A 20,770-nucleotide genomic window follows, 5' to 3' on the forward strand; every position below is an offset into this window, starting at 1 on the left:
TCACCTGACAAAAGCATCACATTGTAGTTGCAGGCTTCTTCCATTGATTGCAAATAATTTCAACCTGTAATTCTCCCACCAATACAAGGAAAGCAGAATTTGGAGTCATCCTTCCATGAGAAACAGCTAAGAAAATGCTACAAAGTTGAAATCTAATGGGGACAATTTTCTGGGCAAGTTAGGAAGGAGCAGCAGGGAGAAATAAAGGAAAACCTCTGAGCCAAAAATCAGACAGACCCAATTTTGTTAACTTAAATGATTTAGAATTACATGTTTTCTGAGATATGCCTACTCTCACCCTCTACTGGTTAAAGCAAGCAGGGAAATTTTTCTAGATCAGGCTTGGATGTAAGAGTTTCTTCCATTTTATAACATACTGTACTCCTATAAAAAAGAATCAGTTACCATTCTCTGTGAAACAAATATCGCACCTCTTGTGATGGCTTGAGATGGTTGGGTCAACACTTTGATATCCAAAGCATTTTTTATGTTCTCTTCCAGCACTGTGCAGTATCCATCCACCACGTTGGCAATCGTATCCTTCAAAGTCCCAAGATTATGGAAAACCTGAAGAGCAGTTCCCACTTGAGTAGGATTCTGAAGAAAGAAGGTATTAAAAAATAATGATTATCTTTAACTGTACTATTGAGATGTTTCATCCATGATGAGACATCATCTTAGTGGGCAAGTTCATCTTATAAATTCAGTCTGCTATCCTCTGAATATGAATGGAAAGAAAGGAACTGGAAGCACTGCTGGCAGTATCTAATCTGGGGTGGGTTATCAGTGATTGATCCAGTAATTCTGAGATTAGTTACAGTACAGCTGTATTCAGCTATGGTGTAGCTAGTAGTACTGCTTTAACATGCAGTGCTTGTTACACTACTGTCAGTTAAATCCCAAATAGTTAATTAAATGTGATACAGGCTTAAAAAAAAATACTAACGAAGCATGAGAAGAAGCAAGCAGGTCAAGCTCCTACTACTGACTACTGCAAAATTTAAGCTTGTATTTCTACATTTCTATTTGTAATGCTCACAATAACTTAATTTTCCTCACAGCAGAATTAAGAAATAAAACAATGCAGTGATTATTTCTGAAGGTCAAAAAATTAAAAAAGAATACATTAAAAAATAATAATAAAAAAAGCTCAACACAGGGGAGTGAAAACTGTCCAAAAACTGTCCAGGTCCACTATTTGAGAGACTTCTGACAAAGATTGATGATAATTCCACTTAGCAACACTAAACACTGACATGGGTGCTATTTAGCAAGAGAAAAGCCTCAAATTGTTGCCTTTGGAAACTAAGCACTGCCATCCATACACTGAATACTGCTTTTTTAATTAGTATTCACAGGCAATTAGTGGAGGGGGCAATCAGTTGATCATACACACATTAGAGATGCAGTCTTTTGTCATTTTTCTTAGTCACTTCTGCCAGTAGTAAAGAACGTGGTCTGACAAATGCTGGCAGTCAGACTGGACAGGAGCATCTGAGACCACTGGCACTTCCCACTGCAAAGGCCACTCTGGCTTTGGCCATGGTGTGGCTGCTGTGCTGAGGATGCACTTGCTGGTACATCCACCTCTAGCAACAGGTTTTCTGATCTGCTGGAATGAGTTCTCCTCAAACCCAGTGTTTCAGAGGTCACACCCTGTAGCTGCACATTTGTGCCATTTTTTCTAGGGTTCCTGTAAGATCAAAACCACAGTTAAAGCAAAAAAAGCCAGATCACATCTTCCTTCCCAGCTCCAATGAGGAGTTTCCAGGTTTAGTGGAAAGCAAAGGAATATCAGGCATGTATTATGGTTTGCAGACCTTATACTAACTATACAAGTTTCTTTTTCCAAACAGTGTGGGAGTTAATGAGCATTCCCAGCATAGTATTACGGGTCTGGGACTTGTAGGTTTAGTTTCTTGACAACTGGGTATGCTGTAAAATTTCTAAGCATCCTGTGGGTGTGCTTATGGAGGTGGGAAAGTAAGCCATAAAGACTGGAAGATTAATGGGATGTCAGAAAATGAAGAGTACTATAATGCAAGGAGGGAATCTGGGGACAGAATGAGCAAGAGAAAGAAAATATAAATGTGAAGAGGACGGGGAATAGAATGAAAAGACTCTGGCAGAAAGAAAGAGAATGAAACTGAAAGGAAGAAAAGACAGAAAAGACACACCTCATTTACCAGCCTTTCCTAAATTGTTCTAATTTTTACAGAATACTTACACAATTATGAAACCAGGTAGAGAGTCAGTAATACAAAATCAATACTCTACTGTTACTATAAGAGCGCTCAACTACATTTCAGTCAGGCTCTGATGTTCATATATTAAACAAAAAAAAAATAGAACAGCATCAAAAGGTGAGCTGGGTACTATCCACCCTTAAATAATCAGTGGCCAGATACTTATTTTCCTGACAAATAGGCAATACAGACACAAATAATTGCAGGCAAAAAGTCACGAGGTCCCACATCACAGTTTAGCAAACTAACTCTGCAGCTACTGGCCAAGAAAGACATTAAAACATACTCCAAGAGAGCTGGAACTATATTTCAAAAGAATTGGTTTTAGGCAGAAGTTTCGAATCAAAATGGATAATTATGGAAACCTGCTATTCACTCAAAGTATCTTCCAGACCTAGTACCAAAATTAAAATGAGAACAGAACAAAGACTATGCAGGTGGCCTATTTCTTATTTGCTTTAAATTGTGGACATGGCCACAGACAGAGAGCTTCTAGCTCATGTATTCATCTTGTATGGAAATAGAGACATATCAAATCCCAGACAATGTAGAACAAAGTGTATTATTTTATTTGATTCATACACAGTAATTTTCTCACCTCAGGAAACCGTTTTTGTTTCATATGCCCCAGACAGGCTATGTAACAGTCCATTGTTGGTTTATGGCTAATCCTAAGAGAATGGAAATCTGTATGCACAACTAGTTTCTAGGTTTAGACAATATGTTAAAAAAAAATGAAGCCCCACTTGGGACAAAAATTATGTGAAAAGAAAATGTTGAAAAGCAGGACAGAAATTAATTATTATACTTTAAGGCTTGCATATACATCTCAAAATTAAACTGTTTATTGTTAATACACACTGGACAAAAAATTAAGAGCTTTATATATTTCAAAATTTGCTATTATTAATAGATTTTATTGATAAGAATTTTTCCCTAATATTTTCCTTCTACCTGAGAAAGCTTAAAGCTAAACCGTTCTGAGATTTGAAAGGCTGCCATAATTTTTATCAAGAGGAAAGCATGCCTATAAAGTTAAAAAGAACTGACTACAAAAGTGATCTATAAAGGAAAAGGGAATCACATCAGAGAATAATATTCAGAATAGCTATCCAACAGGAACAATATGGAAAATAATATAACTACTTTTGAGATGGAATTTAATTAGTTCATCAGCAGTATTTTATAACCAAGTTGTCTGCCACTGCAGGCAACCACACTTAGTAATTTTAGTGTTCTCCTTAGAATCTCTGTCTGTAAAAACATTGTACATTTCCCATAAACTTGAAGCTATGGCAATCAAGAGAGTAGAGGACAAAGAAAAACAGAAGAGCATTTAGTTATATGTTAGCAATACAGTATAATCTAAGTGCATAAACACAAGCATACACAAGTGAAGTAAAAACAAGACCTCACAACAACACTACCTACTCAAAAGTTAACTACAGTGATCTTCATATTGCAAAAATTGTTGTGAATCGGGGAGTTAAGGAGAAATGGCATTAAGTCCACCAATAATACCCTCCTTCATTCAAAGCACTCCTCCATCTGGCAAGTCACAACATAGTATGTCACAGATACATGGAAACTAAATTCCACAAATGCAAGAGCTTAAGAAAACTCAGTAAGTCATCAGCTCAACATATGAAGAAAATAAGAGAAAAATAAACATGGTCAAAAGCTAGTTCTACCATGAAACAAATCTCACAAATGTTTTAAAATATTAAAGTTTCTCAGTACCCATAGATTAAATAGCTTGGTCAGAAGGTTGATACCAGTCACGACTTGGAAAAAAAGGCATGGGTATTTCAATTTATGTTTTTGCAACACAGATACTCATTCAGCAGAAATGATTAAGAGATGTTCACACCAGATGTATTTTGTCATTTTTTTCTATGAATGAGAACCATTCATTTTATTGACATAATTTCTGATTAATGTTATCCCATCCCATTCCATTTGGTTCTGTAGACAATCATAGACAAATAGAAAAATAAGTGTCATGCAGTCATTAGTATGAATGTGGGGTTTTTTCACAATTAGATCATGTGGTTGTTTCAAAGAGCAAGTGACTTAATAACCCAGCAGATGCTGTCCAGGCCAGCATGGCAGTTACAGTCATTCCCAGAGCACAACCCCTTGTGGTCACTTCCTTTCACACAAAGATAATAACATGCCATTAAAAGAACATGCCAGAAATGCCATTAAAGACTTCAAAAATTATATCTTACTTTTCTAATTCGAAAGTATCTCCTTGGACGGAACCAAACAATTTTGTTTTGTCCACTGCAAGTATGGCAACTATTTTATAAGGGCCAAGATTGTAGTCTTTTATTTTATGACTGCCATTAGAACTGTCAGAATAGTCTTCTGAAAGCATGGCTAAGGCAAGAGCAATAATCTTTTTCATCATTAGAAATGCAGCTTGGACGAGCAAACCTGCTCCTCGCAAGGGAATGTGGTGATGACACTGAGCTAATTTGGGGATAGGAAGATTCCTAGCATAAGGTTGAAACAAAAATAAGAAACTTGTATAACAGGCAAACCTAATGGTTCAAGTGCTTCCAAACTTACACTCCATCTTCTCAGGGTACAGGATTCACTATGTGGATTGTTCTTCTCTACCCAGTTCTGTCTTAGGGAACTTCACTATTTCTTTATCTAGTACAAATCTGTCCCTAAGATCCCATGCCACAGGGATGCCACCTGTGTGGACTATCAACTTCCTTTTCATACAAAAATGTGTTAATTGGCAAAAATATTTATGGTCAGTACTATCTGAGACAATTACTACTACTTTCATGAAGAATCAGTATTACAAATGTAATTAATTATTAAGTTTCATGCAGTTAAATTTCACAAGTACCTGCACCACCAATAATCAGAACACCTCTCCAAGGAAATGCTCTTTTACAGTACAGTTTGGAAGGACCACATACAGAGGAGTCAAACTTGGACTAGTCCCTCACTTAGAAATTATGTTCCATAGCTACTAACGTATAAAAGGACATTTCTATTTTGGTATTAAAATAAGAACAGTGGCTCTGACTGAAAATCTTCATCATTCTGTAGAGAACAGATAACCCTGTTCAGGAGAGGCTGTGACAGAAAACCAATAGAAAACTTTCACTGCTGATAAAGAGAGAGAGAGAGAGAGAGAGAGAGAGAGAGGGAGATAACTCAATAGCTGTGATTTCAGTGTGCTGTCATATCATTACTTCATGCAAAACATGCACCATGTCCCATACACAAACATTAAAAGTGTAACACAGCTCAAAAATAATTACATACATTCCTTAGTTGAAGGAAGATGCATAATTATTAATTAGTCTAGGAATTACTTAAACAGAGTGGTCTGACAACGTGGCGAGCAAGGAATACTTCAGCATTCCCTAACCATCGAGAAATAATCAGCACTAAAACACAGCGATTCCAGAATAGGATGTGCACTGAAATAACCAAACTTGTAAACTAAAGGTATTCCCTGAAAAGAAATACAAAAGACTATTGCAATCCTTACAGAGTAAGTGCAAAAACAGTTTCCAGATTATACTTCTGAGTATCTTTGACTGATATTTAGTACTAACAAATTTCATTTGACAGAAGATTTGCGATATTTGGAACTATTTCACTTACTTTTTAAAGTTTACTTCATGCAGCTCCTTTTGTTTGTAGAAGACAGCAGTTACAATTTCCAACACAGCACATCTTTACAAGGTCCCAAAAAGACCCCTCTGAGAGGCTAAAAATCCCCAGTCAAGACATTCCTTTAGAGTGTTTGGCCCTCCTCCCCTCTCACTACCATTACAACATGCTGCCACCTTCCAATAATTTTCCCATAAATAACAGCACTATCCCTAATGACAAGCACTACTCGAAGAACAAGTGATAGAGAAAGCTTTGCAAGCACTTGCAGCTACCCAGTTCTTAGTCATCTCTTACAGACACCAGAAGTGAAAACAATGAAGAGTTGCTCCATGAAAAGCTGCAGTTCAGTTTAAAGAGCTCAATCAGGTAAGCAGTGAAGAACACTTGGCCACCTAAGTCGCAGTCAAGGCAAAATGACCTACTAGGCAGAATTAATAACTTGGTAAGAATGGTTGGAATTCTTGCTTTGAGGTATAACTCAGCTATTTTAATTGTAGAAAAAGTAACAAAAAACTAAAAGTAGAAATTAAATGCCAATGAAATTCAGTTTCAGTCTAAAAACAGTATTTTATTCCATTTCCAAATGTCCATGCCTAAAAAAAATTAATTGATATATCACTACTCCTAAAAATGAAGCTACTTAGGGAATCTCATCTCTGTGTTCATTATCACCCCATCTGTCTTTTACTCTGTTGATCTCTAAAACCTGAGCAATAAATGAAAAGGTCAAATTGACAATGTAAAGCCAGAGAATACAGACTTCTTTCTAATGATATCCCAGATCCTCCTGTTTTGGCCTTTGCTGTGTTGGGAGGAGTGAGAAGTTAAAATATTATGATTTTCTATAGAGATATCATAGGTAATACTGATGTAACACATTGGCTAGATCACAAAGGAACACTTTAAGCCTTAAGAGGCAAGAGTCTCAAAACCAAACACTTAAATATGGTTAGGTTATAACATCTACCTTCTGTGAGACCATGTTTGAAATACACAACCTCTTTTGGTAGAAAAAAGAGTTGGGGTTTATAACTCTGCTTTGTGGCTGTTCTCCTTTCACATGAAAGGAGAACAGCCACAAAGCAGAGTTATAAACCCCATAATTTCCTCAACCTAGGTCAGCCTTTGTTTCTTAGAATAACAAGAAGGAAATAGTAAGAAGCATTGCCCTACAAAGGTTGAGGAGGGGAAAAAAAAAACCCCAAAAACAGTCACAATAAAATACTAGAAAGCAAAGAAACAAGATTTTTCAACACAGCTAAATAGCCTGCCAAAACACTTATTCACCATAATAGTGTAATCAAAGCAACAGATGGCTAAGAGCTAATGGGACAGAAAGGCATCAGGAACTGTTGTAAAGAATTATCTCATGGAACATCAAGCAATGTTCCAAAGTTTACCAAGCTTTAGGCTATCAATGTAACAGCAATTTCAAATAAAGTATCTGGCACCTGTGAGGACAGATCAGCTAGACTGAGCAGCCCATAACAATTGCATATTTTATCCTGCCATGCTCTATTTGAGTGTAGGAATAGTATAAACTCAGAGTAGAAATGATACAAAATGAAAAAACTAGTCAGGCATCATGGAAATGGGGGCTTCTGAGCCAAATCAAGCTTCTCAAAATGCTTCTCTCATCCCTTACACAATTTGGCCAATCTCTAAAACCCTTACTAATAACAACCCAGTTCACACCTGAAGATGTGGCTTCTCTATTAAAACCACAGCTGTCTCTTTCTGATGAAGTGTATAGAGAGCAGAAGGTGAGATTGCAGCATCTCTCCTGTCCTTGTGCAACCCCAACTTGTACCTGATTCAACTCCCATTACTGAAGAACAGAAGTATAAGGACACAAAATCTCATTACTAATTTTGATATTAGGACAAAAGCTTGTGACCAGATGTTTTCTTCCACCTCGCAATATCATTATGTACGTACTCACTCATTAGATGGTTCAGCAAAGCCATTACAAAACAGAAATGTCAAGTTTCACTTTTAACTCAATCTTAATAATTAATATTAGGAATTAGCTGCTGAAGGGTTATAACACGTTTTTCTTTCCTTATAAAAAAAAAATCCTATCTCAGAAAAAATATCCTTTAAATTGTATGCTTTGAATGATTTAAGTATCTACCAAAAGCCATCTGGGTTTTCTTGTTCTCCTGCTAGTCTTTGCAACAAGATAATAATTACCTATGCAAGTGACAACATCTCATTTCTGGAATCTGTGCATATATTGTCAACAGCCCTGAAGTGCCCTCAAGTATTTAAAAGGAATGAACTTTAAGAAGCTATTTTATTTTAAATTCTTTTTAGCTAATATTTTCGTACTCAACTACAGACAGACCTCCATCAAGGTCAGATTTGCTATTGGATAAAATTTTAAAACCTTTTTTCTTTCTTCTTAATACAAAGTTCAAATTCATTTTATCACACACCTACAGGAAAGTCTGCAGATAATTTGGTGAAGAATTGTAGGTTGCCAAGACTGCTGGAGATGCCCTAATCCACCTGTGTGCTCAAAGAAGGGTTTACCACACCTGTCTGCTGAGGAATGAGCCATATGACACTCTTTCTGCTTCATTTTCCCTTCCTAGTTCTTCTTACAGCTCCGGGAGAATGCATCAATGGATTTGTGCAGTCATTTTCATCAAGTTTCACTGAGGCCAGCTTGGAAGAGAGCAAGTGCGTGTATACAGCCAAACATGTCTTCAGTGCTGGCTGCATTACCCACACCCTGATAACAATGTTAGTCTTCCAAGTCCTCTTGTAAATTTGTCCACTGGGAAAAGCATGGCAAAACTGGCCTCTTTTTGTTACAGATGTAGGCATATAAATGTAGACATTTATAGAAATAGATTTTATATTTCTAGGCTTTTTATTTTTAAAGAAAAAAGTCAGTCCCTTTAAAATCAAATGGGCAAAGCTAGATCATACAAAAACTTTACAGTGAAGGAAAAAAATCTGAAGTCCTCTGCAGAAAAATATTGTGCCTAGCTTTGCCTGCAACTAACACAGGCATTGGGATCCAGTTTGGCCACTGAACACAGGCAGTCCCCCCTGACTTCAGCTGTCAGCCAGCAGTGCATCCTGAAACCTTCACACAAATGGGGACACTTACTGGGGGAGCTGCCTGCAGAAGGACAGCAGGGAACTCAAAGAGAAGAATAAGCACCTCGGTGCACCTTCCACACATTATTCATCACTCAAGAAGTGCAGTATTTTGATGCAAGATTTATCCTTTCTAATGCCACATACTGTTCAATTCCCTGTGTCATTTCAAGCTTATCCAAAGCTTTAAATCTTTTTTTGTTACCATAAATGTAACAATGTACGATAATGCAGAATTTCATGCGGCACTGAGTAGCAGATCAAGAACACGATGAAGCACTGATTTTTCTTCTGAGAGGATTAAGACAGAGCAGATTTTAACCTGAGAAAGAGGCAAAATGAATTATATTATCTTATTTAGATGAGTATCATGGCTAGTCGTTCATATTTTTCACTCTGCTCTATGCAGATGTGGCTTATTAATGCGTTGTATGTTCTTGTTGGATCACCTAATTGCATTATTGCAGAACCTGTTAACAATCAACAGTCAACAGTACAAACCACAAATAGAATTACAGTCTGGGAGAGGCGTTTAACAATAACATACTATCTTATCTGGAGAGAAAGAACCTCAGTGTAGCTTTAGTTTTGAAGAGACACAGACACACAAAGCAAAAATTTAAAAGGCTGCGATGGATTATACAGAGATCTAGCCAAAGCCCATGTCAGTCTCTGCTCAGCTGAATCCCTGGAATTTAGCAGAATTTCATATATGCTGTTCACCTTTGAGTATCTACAGCAAATCACAAATATTTTAATCAATTTGGTATGAAACCCTTAAATGGACTTAAACTTTATTTAACCTCATTCTATAGAGATTAGACCCATGTAATTAAAACACTGCAAAACTGATAAAGAAAAACTTTCATGGTTCCCATTCCAGTCTCACCTCAACTATTTTCAAGATCTAATCTTAGCCTACCTTTCTGCATCCGTAGCAATGCAAACACCACTTCCTTCTTTCACTGCTTTACCTTATCCATCCCCCCCCGGCTCCAGCCCTTCTGCAGTCTTGTTCTCAAAACAGCTCTTTCCATTCCTATTTTTATCTCTGGAGTTACCTTCAAGTCCTAAACTTGGTTTCCAGTTTCCAGTTTCTGACACAGTGTTCCCAGTTCCCTTCATTCTACCCCTACAGTATATTTTATTTACAAAGCCTTTCACAGCTGAGCAGTGCACAGTAGTGACCCAGGCTTCTATGCATATGAATAGATGAATCAATCATCACATTTGCATTAATTACCTTAAAAGTACTAGAACCAGATACATTCTTGCCCTTGTAGGCATTATCTAGTCTTTGAGCAGTTTCAGTTTCTCATTGTGGTCAGAGTTGTCCAAGACATAATGGTTGACAGTTTTCCAGTCCAGAGAAAACACCTAAACAGATGGACAACCAGAACACAGAAACAGACTACACAACAGCCTCTAATTTAAAATAATTTCTGTCTGCAAAGAAAGCTGAACTCAATATTATTAAACATTCCTGTGTTTTCATGGTGGATATTCTATGAGAAGTAATTTTTTAGTGATCACAAATGACATTTACTAATTGGTATGAAACCAAACTAAGTGCTTCATATTTCAAACTAACTAGTCTCAATGGGGAGATCTAAAACACAAGGTCATTTTTAATAGCTTTCTAAAGTATTCTGACTTTCTTTTCCTCCTCTCACACACACACTGCATAGCTACTAATTCCTTAGAATTTATTAATACCTAAAATTTTTGGAACAGTAATGCCATCTGAATTCTTCAAAAAAGCATTATCTAACTGTAAGTTAATATATATTCGAAACATCATCTACAATAGAAGACTAAGTTTTCATGTTTAGTTGACAATTGGTCAAATTAATTGATATGAATCTCTGAAGAAAAGGATCAGAAGTGAATTTAAAAATTACCCAGCTGATCCTCACATAAAATTGTCACTAAACAGAATACAAAGATTTTGGCAAACAGCTAAGTGGTGATTCATACCAGAGTGAAGAGATATAAAACATTAATGATTTCTCCATTTTCACCTATTACTTTACCATAAAAGACAGTTATATAAAAATATTGTTCAGATCAGATGCATTTTCAGGAATACCCATTTATAGAAACTATTTATAAACCACTTTCTTGCACTATCATAAAAACAGAAGCAGAAATTATGAGATTATCAGGGCCACACAATAATAAATCCTTACAAATAAACATTGGAAAGTGAAGGCTATTTGTTGTGCTGCACTGAAAATTGCAATAAAGTACTTGCAAATACTCTATTATCCAGTCACAGATTTTTGGTCTAATTCTGCATTTATGAGTCACAAACACCTACACAGAAAAAAAATAAAGAGAGAAAGAAAGAAAGAAAGAAAAAAAAACCCAGACACATAATCTGTCAATCCACTTTGATTAACCATTTAGAAAGGCTAGGAGCAGTGAGGAGTTTTACTTTTATAAAAATACCATGTCACAGTTGGACATCAAATGCATTAGGCTTTCTAAATTACCTCTATATAGGGCAAGTGCATAATGGCAAAGTGATAAAAAGCTTTCTATATCACAGAGCGGACAAAGTCTGCAAAATCCCATAATCTGTTTCTAATTCAGTATACATCTTTTAATAAATGTGCAAAGACTCATCAAAATCTGAAAGATCAGGATCTCACAGGACAAAAGAGACTACCACCATGCCTGTTATTGTCAAAGCTTCATAACTCCACAGTAAAAAGTTTAAGACAAAATGTGAAAATAAAATCTTTGTCAATTATTAAAAAAATCCTGTTTTTCTAAATTTACACACTATGAAAGATTAATTTACTAGTTTAGAGCAACTTCTCTAGCAAAAAGTCTTTTTTTCCCTCGATAATCCTTTAAGAACACCAGTATTTTTTTTTTTTTAAAAAAAAAAAAAAGGTCTTCCTTATGTATACTCTTTTTATTAGATATTGCTTCCCAATACTTCTAGCAGCAATGAACATGACCACCAAACACTATAAAATATTCCCAGGAACTTCAGTAGCCGCAGAAATACTTCAGCATTTCAACTCACGTTTTTGGAATATCCCCGGGAAGCGCCATATTTAAATAATTAATCACTGGCATTCAAAATACTTATTTTAACTCAGAAACATTAATGTTCATATAGGTATATAGATATTTGTACACCATTATGCATCAGCATAGTGCTGAAACAGACTGAAGTGAATCTATCAGTTGTAACATTACTAGCAGTACCAGATTTGTGTCATTTTTTATCTTCTGCATGCTATAAAAACAACAGAACTTATTTGATGGTGTGTTCTTTAGCAATGCCACAGAGAACAAATATCAAATGACCTGGGATCTAATACATTCACATCATGCTTTGATTTTCCATCTGAGAAACATGCACCAACTTCCACAACTGAAATGTATGCTAAAAATAGAATTATTTCGTTATTGCTCCGTGCACCGCCTTCTTTTGAGCTTTGTGAATAATTTACCTGCCTATGTCTTCTTAAAAAAAAACAATAAAAACAAACAACAAAACATCTGGAAGCATTTACAAGCTAGATTTTATAGCAAACATATCTCACCAACCACAAAGGACAATATTGCTATCACAGCTTTATAATACATTACATAACTGAGAAATTTCAGGTTCCAGATAAGTTCATTGCAGGATATCTAACTGCAAGGCTGAGCTCAGAAATGCATTTTCCCCAAGTGAAAAGCAAGAATATATATTTTCCCCTCAACACTGCTCTATTCACTTCCTTCCTCTTCAACTCTGACTGCAGAGGAGACACTGGAGTCTGACAAATACACGGACTTCTTAAGCAGCTAAAGATTCACTTTCATTTGAAACTGCTGTCGTGACAGGTTTCCATAGTACCTTCTTGCAGTAATCACTGCTTCTGCCTTCTATATTTCTATTTTAAAAAATAACTTTAAGTAGCAAAAGAAGGGGAGACAAAAACAATTTAAAAAGAAAAGAAAGAAAGAAAAAAAAAAAAAGGACGGACAGGGGAGAATGCCTAACTAAACTGCCTCTGCATCACAGCCAGAGCAGCGGCAGATACTAAAAAATGCTGCTTGCTGTCTCTTCTCCTTTTGCAGGTTTAAATCACCAGAGTATGGGAAAGCTTATTTTTAACATCAGTTTCAGCCATGTGAATTTCTGGGTAAGAAGTAATAGCAGCACAGTTAAGGAACAATCTGTGAAATTGCAGTTCTTGCAATGACTTGAGCCTGGTTTTAAGTTATAAGGAGAAAAAAACAAACTATTTACTAGAGTTCAGACTCAGTCACGTATGACATGATTTTCAGCATGTCACTGAGGCCTTAATTCACAAAATGAGCCAAGAGCAGAACCCCCCAAATACACTGTCCACACTGGACTACAATTATTCTTCCCTCTGTCCCACGATTATCATATCCCTTGGGTCTACACCATCTTTATTGTGTAGATCCAACCCCTAAGACAAATGAATTGTCTTGTCTGCACGAGTAAATGATAAGCATGTAACAGATCACCCAGTGCCATGCCTGAGTGCTGAGCCCTTTGGCAGCCACAGCAGTGTGTGACCATCCCAGCCCTGCCTGGTGCTCAAGGGCAGGTCACTCCCTCCCAAATGAGACACAAGGCAAAGCCCTTCAGGCTAAGGATGACCTTGGCCTTCATTCCAACTTCCTGCAGTGCTTTAACGCTTCCTCTCCAGCACTTTCATTGTTTCCATCACTTGTGCAGTTAAAGAAGCAGTTGTCCATGCCTAGAAGGAAGCCCCAGGTACTTATGCTCAGGAAAGGCAGTGGCTGGTGAATGCCAACAAAACCAGCCCCAGAAGACCTGTAAATGTGTGCTGCGATTCAGTTTTGATACACTGACTGCAAATCAGTGTATCAAATCTCTGCTGCAAATCTCAAATCTTCAATGCTTAATTCACTGAGTGCTCAATTTAGCTCACTTAGTTCAGCCAGAAGACTGAAGTGGTTTTGTGAGCTCCACTCCTGTACCTCACACCACACTCCCCACCACCACAACCCATACTGTGCATGGCAAGACCTGGGAGTCTGCCACATTATCAATCTGTGCATGACCTCTTGCTCTCTCAGCTTCTCTTGTTCACCTGCAAAACCCTGATCCTGGCACTTCACCTCTGTCACAAAGCTGCTGTAGGGGCAACAGCACCAGCAACAGTAAGGAATTCTGGTAACAGATTATGGCGTCATCTCAAGTAGAGAGACAGACTAAATTCAGCTGAACTTTTACTGAAAATGTTAGTTCAAAACATAAAATACAGAATATTAGACAACAGCAGCTCCAGTTTTGCTATGCACACCTGAAAATAATGTGTAGTAAATATGAAACTTGCCACAGGGAATTTCTGGAAGATGCATAAAAGTTTCTCAATCTTGGAAGCTGGTTTCCTTCTATGGGAAATCTGGACAACATACTTTATCAGAAGAGATGCTTATTAATTTATCATTAATAACAAGAATTAATCTGCTTAAATGTTGCAATTTAGTACTTTCTCTGAATTAACTGGTCCATTAAAAACATGCAGGTATTTGTAACAGCCCGCACAAGACTTAAAAGATGACAGCTGAGCATGTCAGCTAGAAGTTGTATTTTCTTAGCTATGTACCAGTAAATAAAGCCCCATGGACTGACAAAAAGTAAACACACTAAATGATATACAAAACTATGCACAAGATCTCTGTAGACATTAGTTAAGTTTCATGTGATGTTAGATACTTCATTGTCGGGAAAATTAAATTATTATTTTAGCTTTTACGTTATATATACATAATTTAGTACCCCTAGTTACCAAGCTAAATATAAAAAAGTTGTCTTATTCTCTGACCAGACAGACATTATGAATAAAGATTAAAATGCCATTTAAATTGTGGACTGTTGCCACAATGTCTAATGACTGAAATTGACTTTTTTTTTTTAAATTGATGTTCTGAGGAATTCCCAGAAAGAGATATTCAGTACGCAAAACTGTACTTTCTCTGTATTCAAACAGGTTCATACTAAGATCATTAGTATGTTGTACATATTTTTAATAACACTGTCACACACTGAACAAGTTAAGATGAAAACCACACAATTTCAGTTTGAACATAATGACAGTATCTCCAGTAGAGAAAAGGTACAGCTGATAGACAAGAGAGATGTAGGGGACAGACAACTGGAGGAAATTGTCTACTGCCCCTTACAGTTTAATAATATAGTATGATGCTGTGTTACTTCAAGTGCTAAGTGCTGCAATACACTGAGTTTTTTATGTATAAATTTACATTGTGCCTTACTGCTTAAATTCTGCAACTACACCTAATCTACACAAGTACTGTGTCCATGTTCACTCATCTCCAGTATAACTCATTTTCAAGAAACAATATAGAAAGAAACTCAAAACCTATTAGGATACATGTGTTAACTACTGTACACAAATATTATCTATCCATAACGTGCATTTAAATTCCTAAGATGTGAGCCATACTCTACCATTTCTTTACATGACTATTATCTCTACATCTGCACACAAGCTTTTCAACACAATCTTATATTAAGCAATTGAGTGGGTGCAGTGAGTACAGCACAAATATTTTGAGAGAAATTTCTGACTGGATCCTTTCAAATTATTTGCAGTATCTTAGAAGAACAATACCCCTCAAAAGGCCAACAGAGTTCCATTGATTACTTCTGACATTGTGTGTAGAGCATTTCTGAGACACAGAGTCCCAGAAAACCATAGGCACTCCATTTCAACGTCATGCTCTAATTTAAAAGCTTTAGTAAATACCAAGAGATTTTAAGCACACACATTTACACATATTTCTGAAGATCTAGTATTATTGAAATATATACTTTAACTTGGGACAATACTATTCAGACTTGGATCTCAACGGTGCTCATCATTGGAGCATCCTTTTCTCTGACACCATTCCTTGTTTCCAAGAGCAAAAATTCCTCCCTGCTCTATTTAACAAACGTAATACCCATTTCATCTGTCCAACAAGCAATTATTTCACTATTTTTGCTTTCCTAATTTGAAACCTGATTCTTTTGTTCTTCAGTAATTTATATTATTTTATTTATTAGGTTTTTCAAAAAAGTTCATTTGTCTTCTCTTTAACACAAATGTTATTTGTTTTTCTTGTGGTTTGCTTATTATAACCTGCCATTGACATCCTTGCAGTTAAGAGGGCTCCAGGTAAGGGTCACCTAAAAATATCATAATTCAGATTTTCAGCATTCTGACAAACCACAAAGATTCCTCCGTCTTTTTTTTTGTCATTTGCAAAGAATGCTGCTGGTCTATATACATGAGAGAGCAAACTGCAGGTACTGAATGCCCTTCAACCCTATCAAGTAGAATAACAATGGATTTTCAAGCTTATTACTAATACAGTACTGAATTATCAACAAGGTGATTTACTTTGCTTGTTTACTTCATTTGCTGCTGTAGCAGCAAATACTTTTCATTACTGAAATTTGAAATCCATTAAAAATGTGAGTGTTTTGCCAACTGTAAATCATAAAGCAAACACAGGGATGCCCAGCCCTTCTGGCTGGGGAGGCCACTTGCCTTTGTGCAGGTGCAAAGAAGAGTATGAAAAGACTTCAGCACACGTAGACAAGTGGTGTTGTGTGTGTCAGAGATGTGACACTTGCTGGGGAGTTGGCCCTCAGGTATGTTGAGGCTGGCCCTCAGCTGAGCTCTTACGGAAGCACCCGCTGCAATCAGGGTGCTGGATGCTCAGCTCGGTGTCAGTTCCAGGACACCATGTCTAAATTAACCACACAGATTAAAAAGATCTTAAGAAGGAGTTCTAGTTTACTTTCCTTCTATAAAACAACAGTTATCTACAGATGAAAATACAAACCATCAAGGAGAAATTCACCCAAACTGTTATTCAAAAGTCCAGTTTTCATTGCTCCTCGCTTGACCACCTCTCAGGTTAATCCACATCTTTTTTGTTGAATTCACTACTAGAACCCCAAGGGCTGAGGAGAGTATAAAGGTCACTCTACTGAGTAGAGCTAAGAGATTCCTCTAGGTATACTTTTGTTTACACCTCCCAGTACAATATTGTTCTCCCTTGTATCTAATTGACACAGCTGACATTCAGCTTGTAATCCACTATAACTTCAAAACCCCTTCTGCAGGTCTCCTATCCACAGAGATGTTTCTGCTATATAGCCATGCTTTTCTTCCCTTGTTCCTTTTATTCGTGCAGTACCTTACACTGTCCCTTTTTAACAGCATCCTATTTTTTCAAATCAATTTCACAGGATCACTCTAATTCTGTCCTTACAAGACCTCTTAATCCTTCTTAGACAAGTGTAGCCTGCAAATTTAATAAGTATATTCTGTATTCCATCATCCAGACCATTAATGCAAGCACTGAATAGTGCTAGCCCTGGGGAAAATCCCTGCAGAACTTCACTGGACACAATTCTTCCATACTGGAAGAGAATCAACACCATATATGGTTTTCCAAACTGTTCTGTATTGATCTTGTAACAGGTTATCCTTACTATTGTTAAGTCTAGATTATCCTTCCTCAGTTTGAATTTGAAAATACCACAGGTAAAGAAGTATTACAGACAAAATACCACACTCCACCTTTCACACATCCATCCACTAGACCGAACACCCTTTAACCAAAGGAAACTAAGCTGGTTTGCCAAAGGAATAAAGCTGACAGAACTCACTCTTGAGAAACCTCTGCTGGTTATGAGGCTGACTCAACACATGTGTGTTTATCAGAAGTGCTGGGACACCAAGAAAGTGTGTGAATGTGGGCTATGTTCATAGACACAGCAGTTTTAAGGCCTGTGCACAGAATGTATCGGGGAGCACCATGGAAGGCACTGGCACAGGAAGAACGGATGGCGCGGCTGGCACGCGGGGAGCTCTCAGGGGCACACACCCCTGCACCACTGCCCCAAGGGGCTACATGTGGCTCACGGATTAAAGGTTGATTGCCACTACAGCACATCATCCTCAGTACAGATATCAGCTGCTTGAAATGCAACCCAAAGAACTATGTTGAGATGGAATATTCTGTGGAAGGAGAACATTCTCTTTTGAACACTGCATGAAATGACAAGTATTTCCCTTTTCCAGGAGTGATCTCTTTCAGCACCCAATTCCTTTTTTGAAATCCGAACTAGATAGCCTCTAAAATTTGCCTTTTAAGGATTAAAGGTGGTAGCTGAGAAGTTCTAGAAACAACCGTTAAATCTTTAACTGTCAGTCGGTACAAGTCTTCTTCTAGTATTACACGTTCCTGTGACTCATTACCATTTTAAAATATTATCTAATGTATTTTAACAGAGATGTTAGAAGGAAAAGTTAAATTAAATCAATACATTTGGAAGACCAAAATATTTGTTACCTCAGAAAGACATTTGCTTTCAGAACCATAAAATATTAATACAGCAACATGACTGGGAATGCCAAGAGAAGGATTTGAAAGATTCTTTTACCCTTTAAGATGTGTTCCAAAATTACAGTTGCTGTACTTACTCCTGACTAGCCTAACTTTTAATTGCTGACACTCCTCAGTAACATGACTGCTTAGTGGGAAAGGAACACTTCAATACTGGTTTCACAAATACATTTACTTTTGGACTTCTGTCACCCATCATCTAATATCCTGTATTGCTGCTGATCATTGTAATAACCCCCAGTTTTTCATCACTGACTGCTTTAAATGTTCTTGATTATTCTGAGGAAAATGATTTGCACAAAGAAAATGTAAAAGAATCCAAGAATGCCCACAGTAATAAATGAACATTGGGCAATTAATCTCATGTTAGGAAGCAGATGAGATCTTTCTTTTCAGAGTGATAGCCTGGTTAGAAAATCAGCTGCTGCTGCTGTGAAGCCAGGACCTCCTCCAGCAGACAATCCTAAAAATACTGCCACTGCATGTCTCCACAGTACCTGTGCACAGGTTTTGTCCCACATGCATCCACACTTGGTTACATTGACTATAATAAGGGAAAATTGCTTTACTATCTGTTGAAACATTAGTATTGCATTTTTCAGGAGTACAATTTCTCCCTTTAAAAAGAACAATTACCTAACAGATACATTCATAGATAAGTTCATTAATCTTTCTGGGTGGTTTTAATTCTTTAAATCAAATTGCATCTTCTCTACAAAAATGTTCTTCAGCTCTTAAAGATTATACAATCTTACTTACATAAGAGAATATACGTACGTACTCATACTGATTCTTGGGTCATATATACCATACTCTCCTTTCACCTTAAAATCTATAGTAACTCACAGTTCAGAGTCTTTAGCAAAACCATTTGATGGCCACCTATGTTTTCATTAATAAGAATGGGGACAACCTGAAACTAAAGGAGGAATGGTGTTAGTCATATGATTTCATTGCAAAGCTGGAGCAGGTGAAGACTACAGATCCCTTCACATCAGCAATAAGGTGTGCCAGAATTTACTACTTGCAGTTAAGCAGTGTTAGTAATTCCTCACAATGTCTGTATCTGGCTCTGAAGAGGTTTTTGCTCTTCATTAGTCTTTTAAAAATCTTCTGTTCATGCATTTTTTTAATAAATCTATACAGCATTTAAAAATGCAACAGAACCAAAATACCCTGTCCATTGTGGCATTTAGATGTCCTTACATTCAACAGAATTTGTCTTCCACACTAGTTCCTATCAAACTCAATTACAGCTGATGTCAAGAAACTTTGTTCTCTGGTAAAATGCAAAAACCCACACATTTCCAAAAGTTTAGGGAGGGTTGTCCCCTCTTTTTTACATAGCATTGTATCTGTGCCTTTGATATCTTATCTCAGATTCAGATGAATCAGAAATAAGCTAAAAATATTGGTTATCATGGAAAAAAAACATAATACAGTCTTTCATGTTTTAGTGTTTCAGAGTAAGAGCCTGAAATAGTATTCCACCCACACTCAAAAAATTGAAGATATGCAAAAACTCCCATGTGCAACTTTATTATCTATTATTGAGATAGGAAAATGACAACATTGGCAAAATTTCGCCATTTTTGGTAATAAAGTAGGAAAGCAAATGAATTTGCTTGAGTCCTGAATCTTCTAGTGAACAGCTGGGAAGGAGGAAACAAACAGCAGCATCCTAAAAGCCAAACTGAAAGAGATGAGCCATGGATTGAGAAAAGGTAAAAAGAATGCCTTACCCTCTCTTTGGTTTGATAGAAAAAGGGCAAAACAAAGAAAAAATAATTGTAATTTATGATGTTATTATTTATGAAATAATTCTGATGACACTTTTATGCTTGTTACAGGGCTGGATTAACACAAATAACATAAATACTTACCACAAAATTAAATACCAGCTATGTGCTTTATTCCTTGGAAATAAAAATTGGCCTTTTTTCCATGGAAAAGCCTTCTCTACCTATTCACTACAACCATAGATTATACTCAACTCTACCTTCAGCTATTTTTGCCTTCCTTGCCTTCTATCTCCTCTTGATTATTTTTACTAATATTCAACCAACAGGTACAAAACAACTCATAATTATTCCAATCAAAATTAAAGGTAAGTGACAATTCAAGATTACTTTTTAATTATAGAGTCTTCATTACTTAACAACATTTCTTCAAAAGGAAATGAATTCCAAGAGAGTGTACTACGAAATATTTCTGAAGGCCATGTAAAAAACATGCTTCCTGAGAAAGTCTAGAGCAGTAGTGAAAAACAGGTGGGAAGGTCCAAAATGTGAGAAAGAGTACAAGTGCTAGTCTGTGGCTGAGCAGCAATT

At 36.7% G+C, this 20,770-nt stretch overlaps 1 protein-coding gene across 2 annotated transcripts in view; it reads right to left on the minus strand.

The window, feature by feature from the left end:
• COG5 (component of oligomeric golgi complex 5) overlaps nucleotides 1-20,770 on the minus strand; it is a 174,843-nt gene that overhangs the window by 60,110 nt on the left and 93,963 nt on the right. For both annotated transcript variants that reach the window (XM_015627190.3, XM_015627191.3), the window contains exon 8: nucleotides 432-597. In XM_015627190.3, the coding sequence (XP_015482676.1) occupies nucleotides 432-597 (166 nt within the window). The remainder of the gene's footprint in view (nucleotides 1-431; nucleotides 598-20,770) is intronic.

Source organism: Parus major, chromosome 1A, assembly GCF_001522545.3.
Source record: "Parus major isolate Abel chromosome 1A, Parus_major1.1, whole genome shotgun sequence".
NCBI lineage: Eukaryota > Metazoa > Chordata > Aves > Passeriformes > Paridae > Parus > Parus major.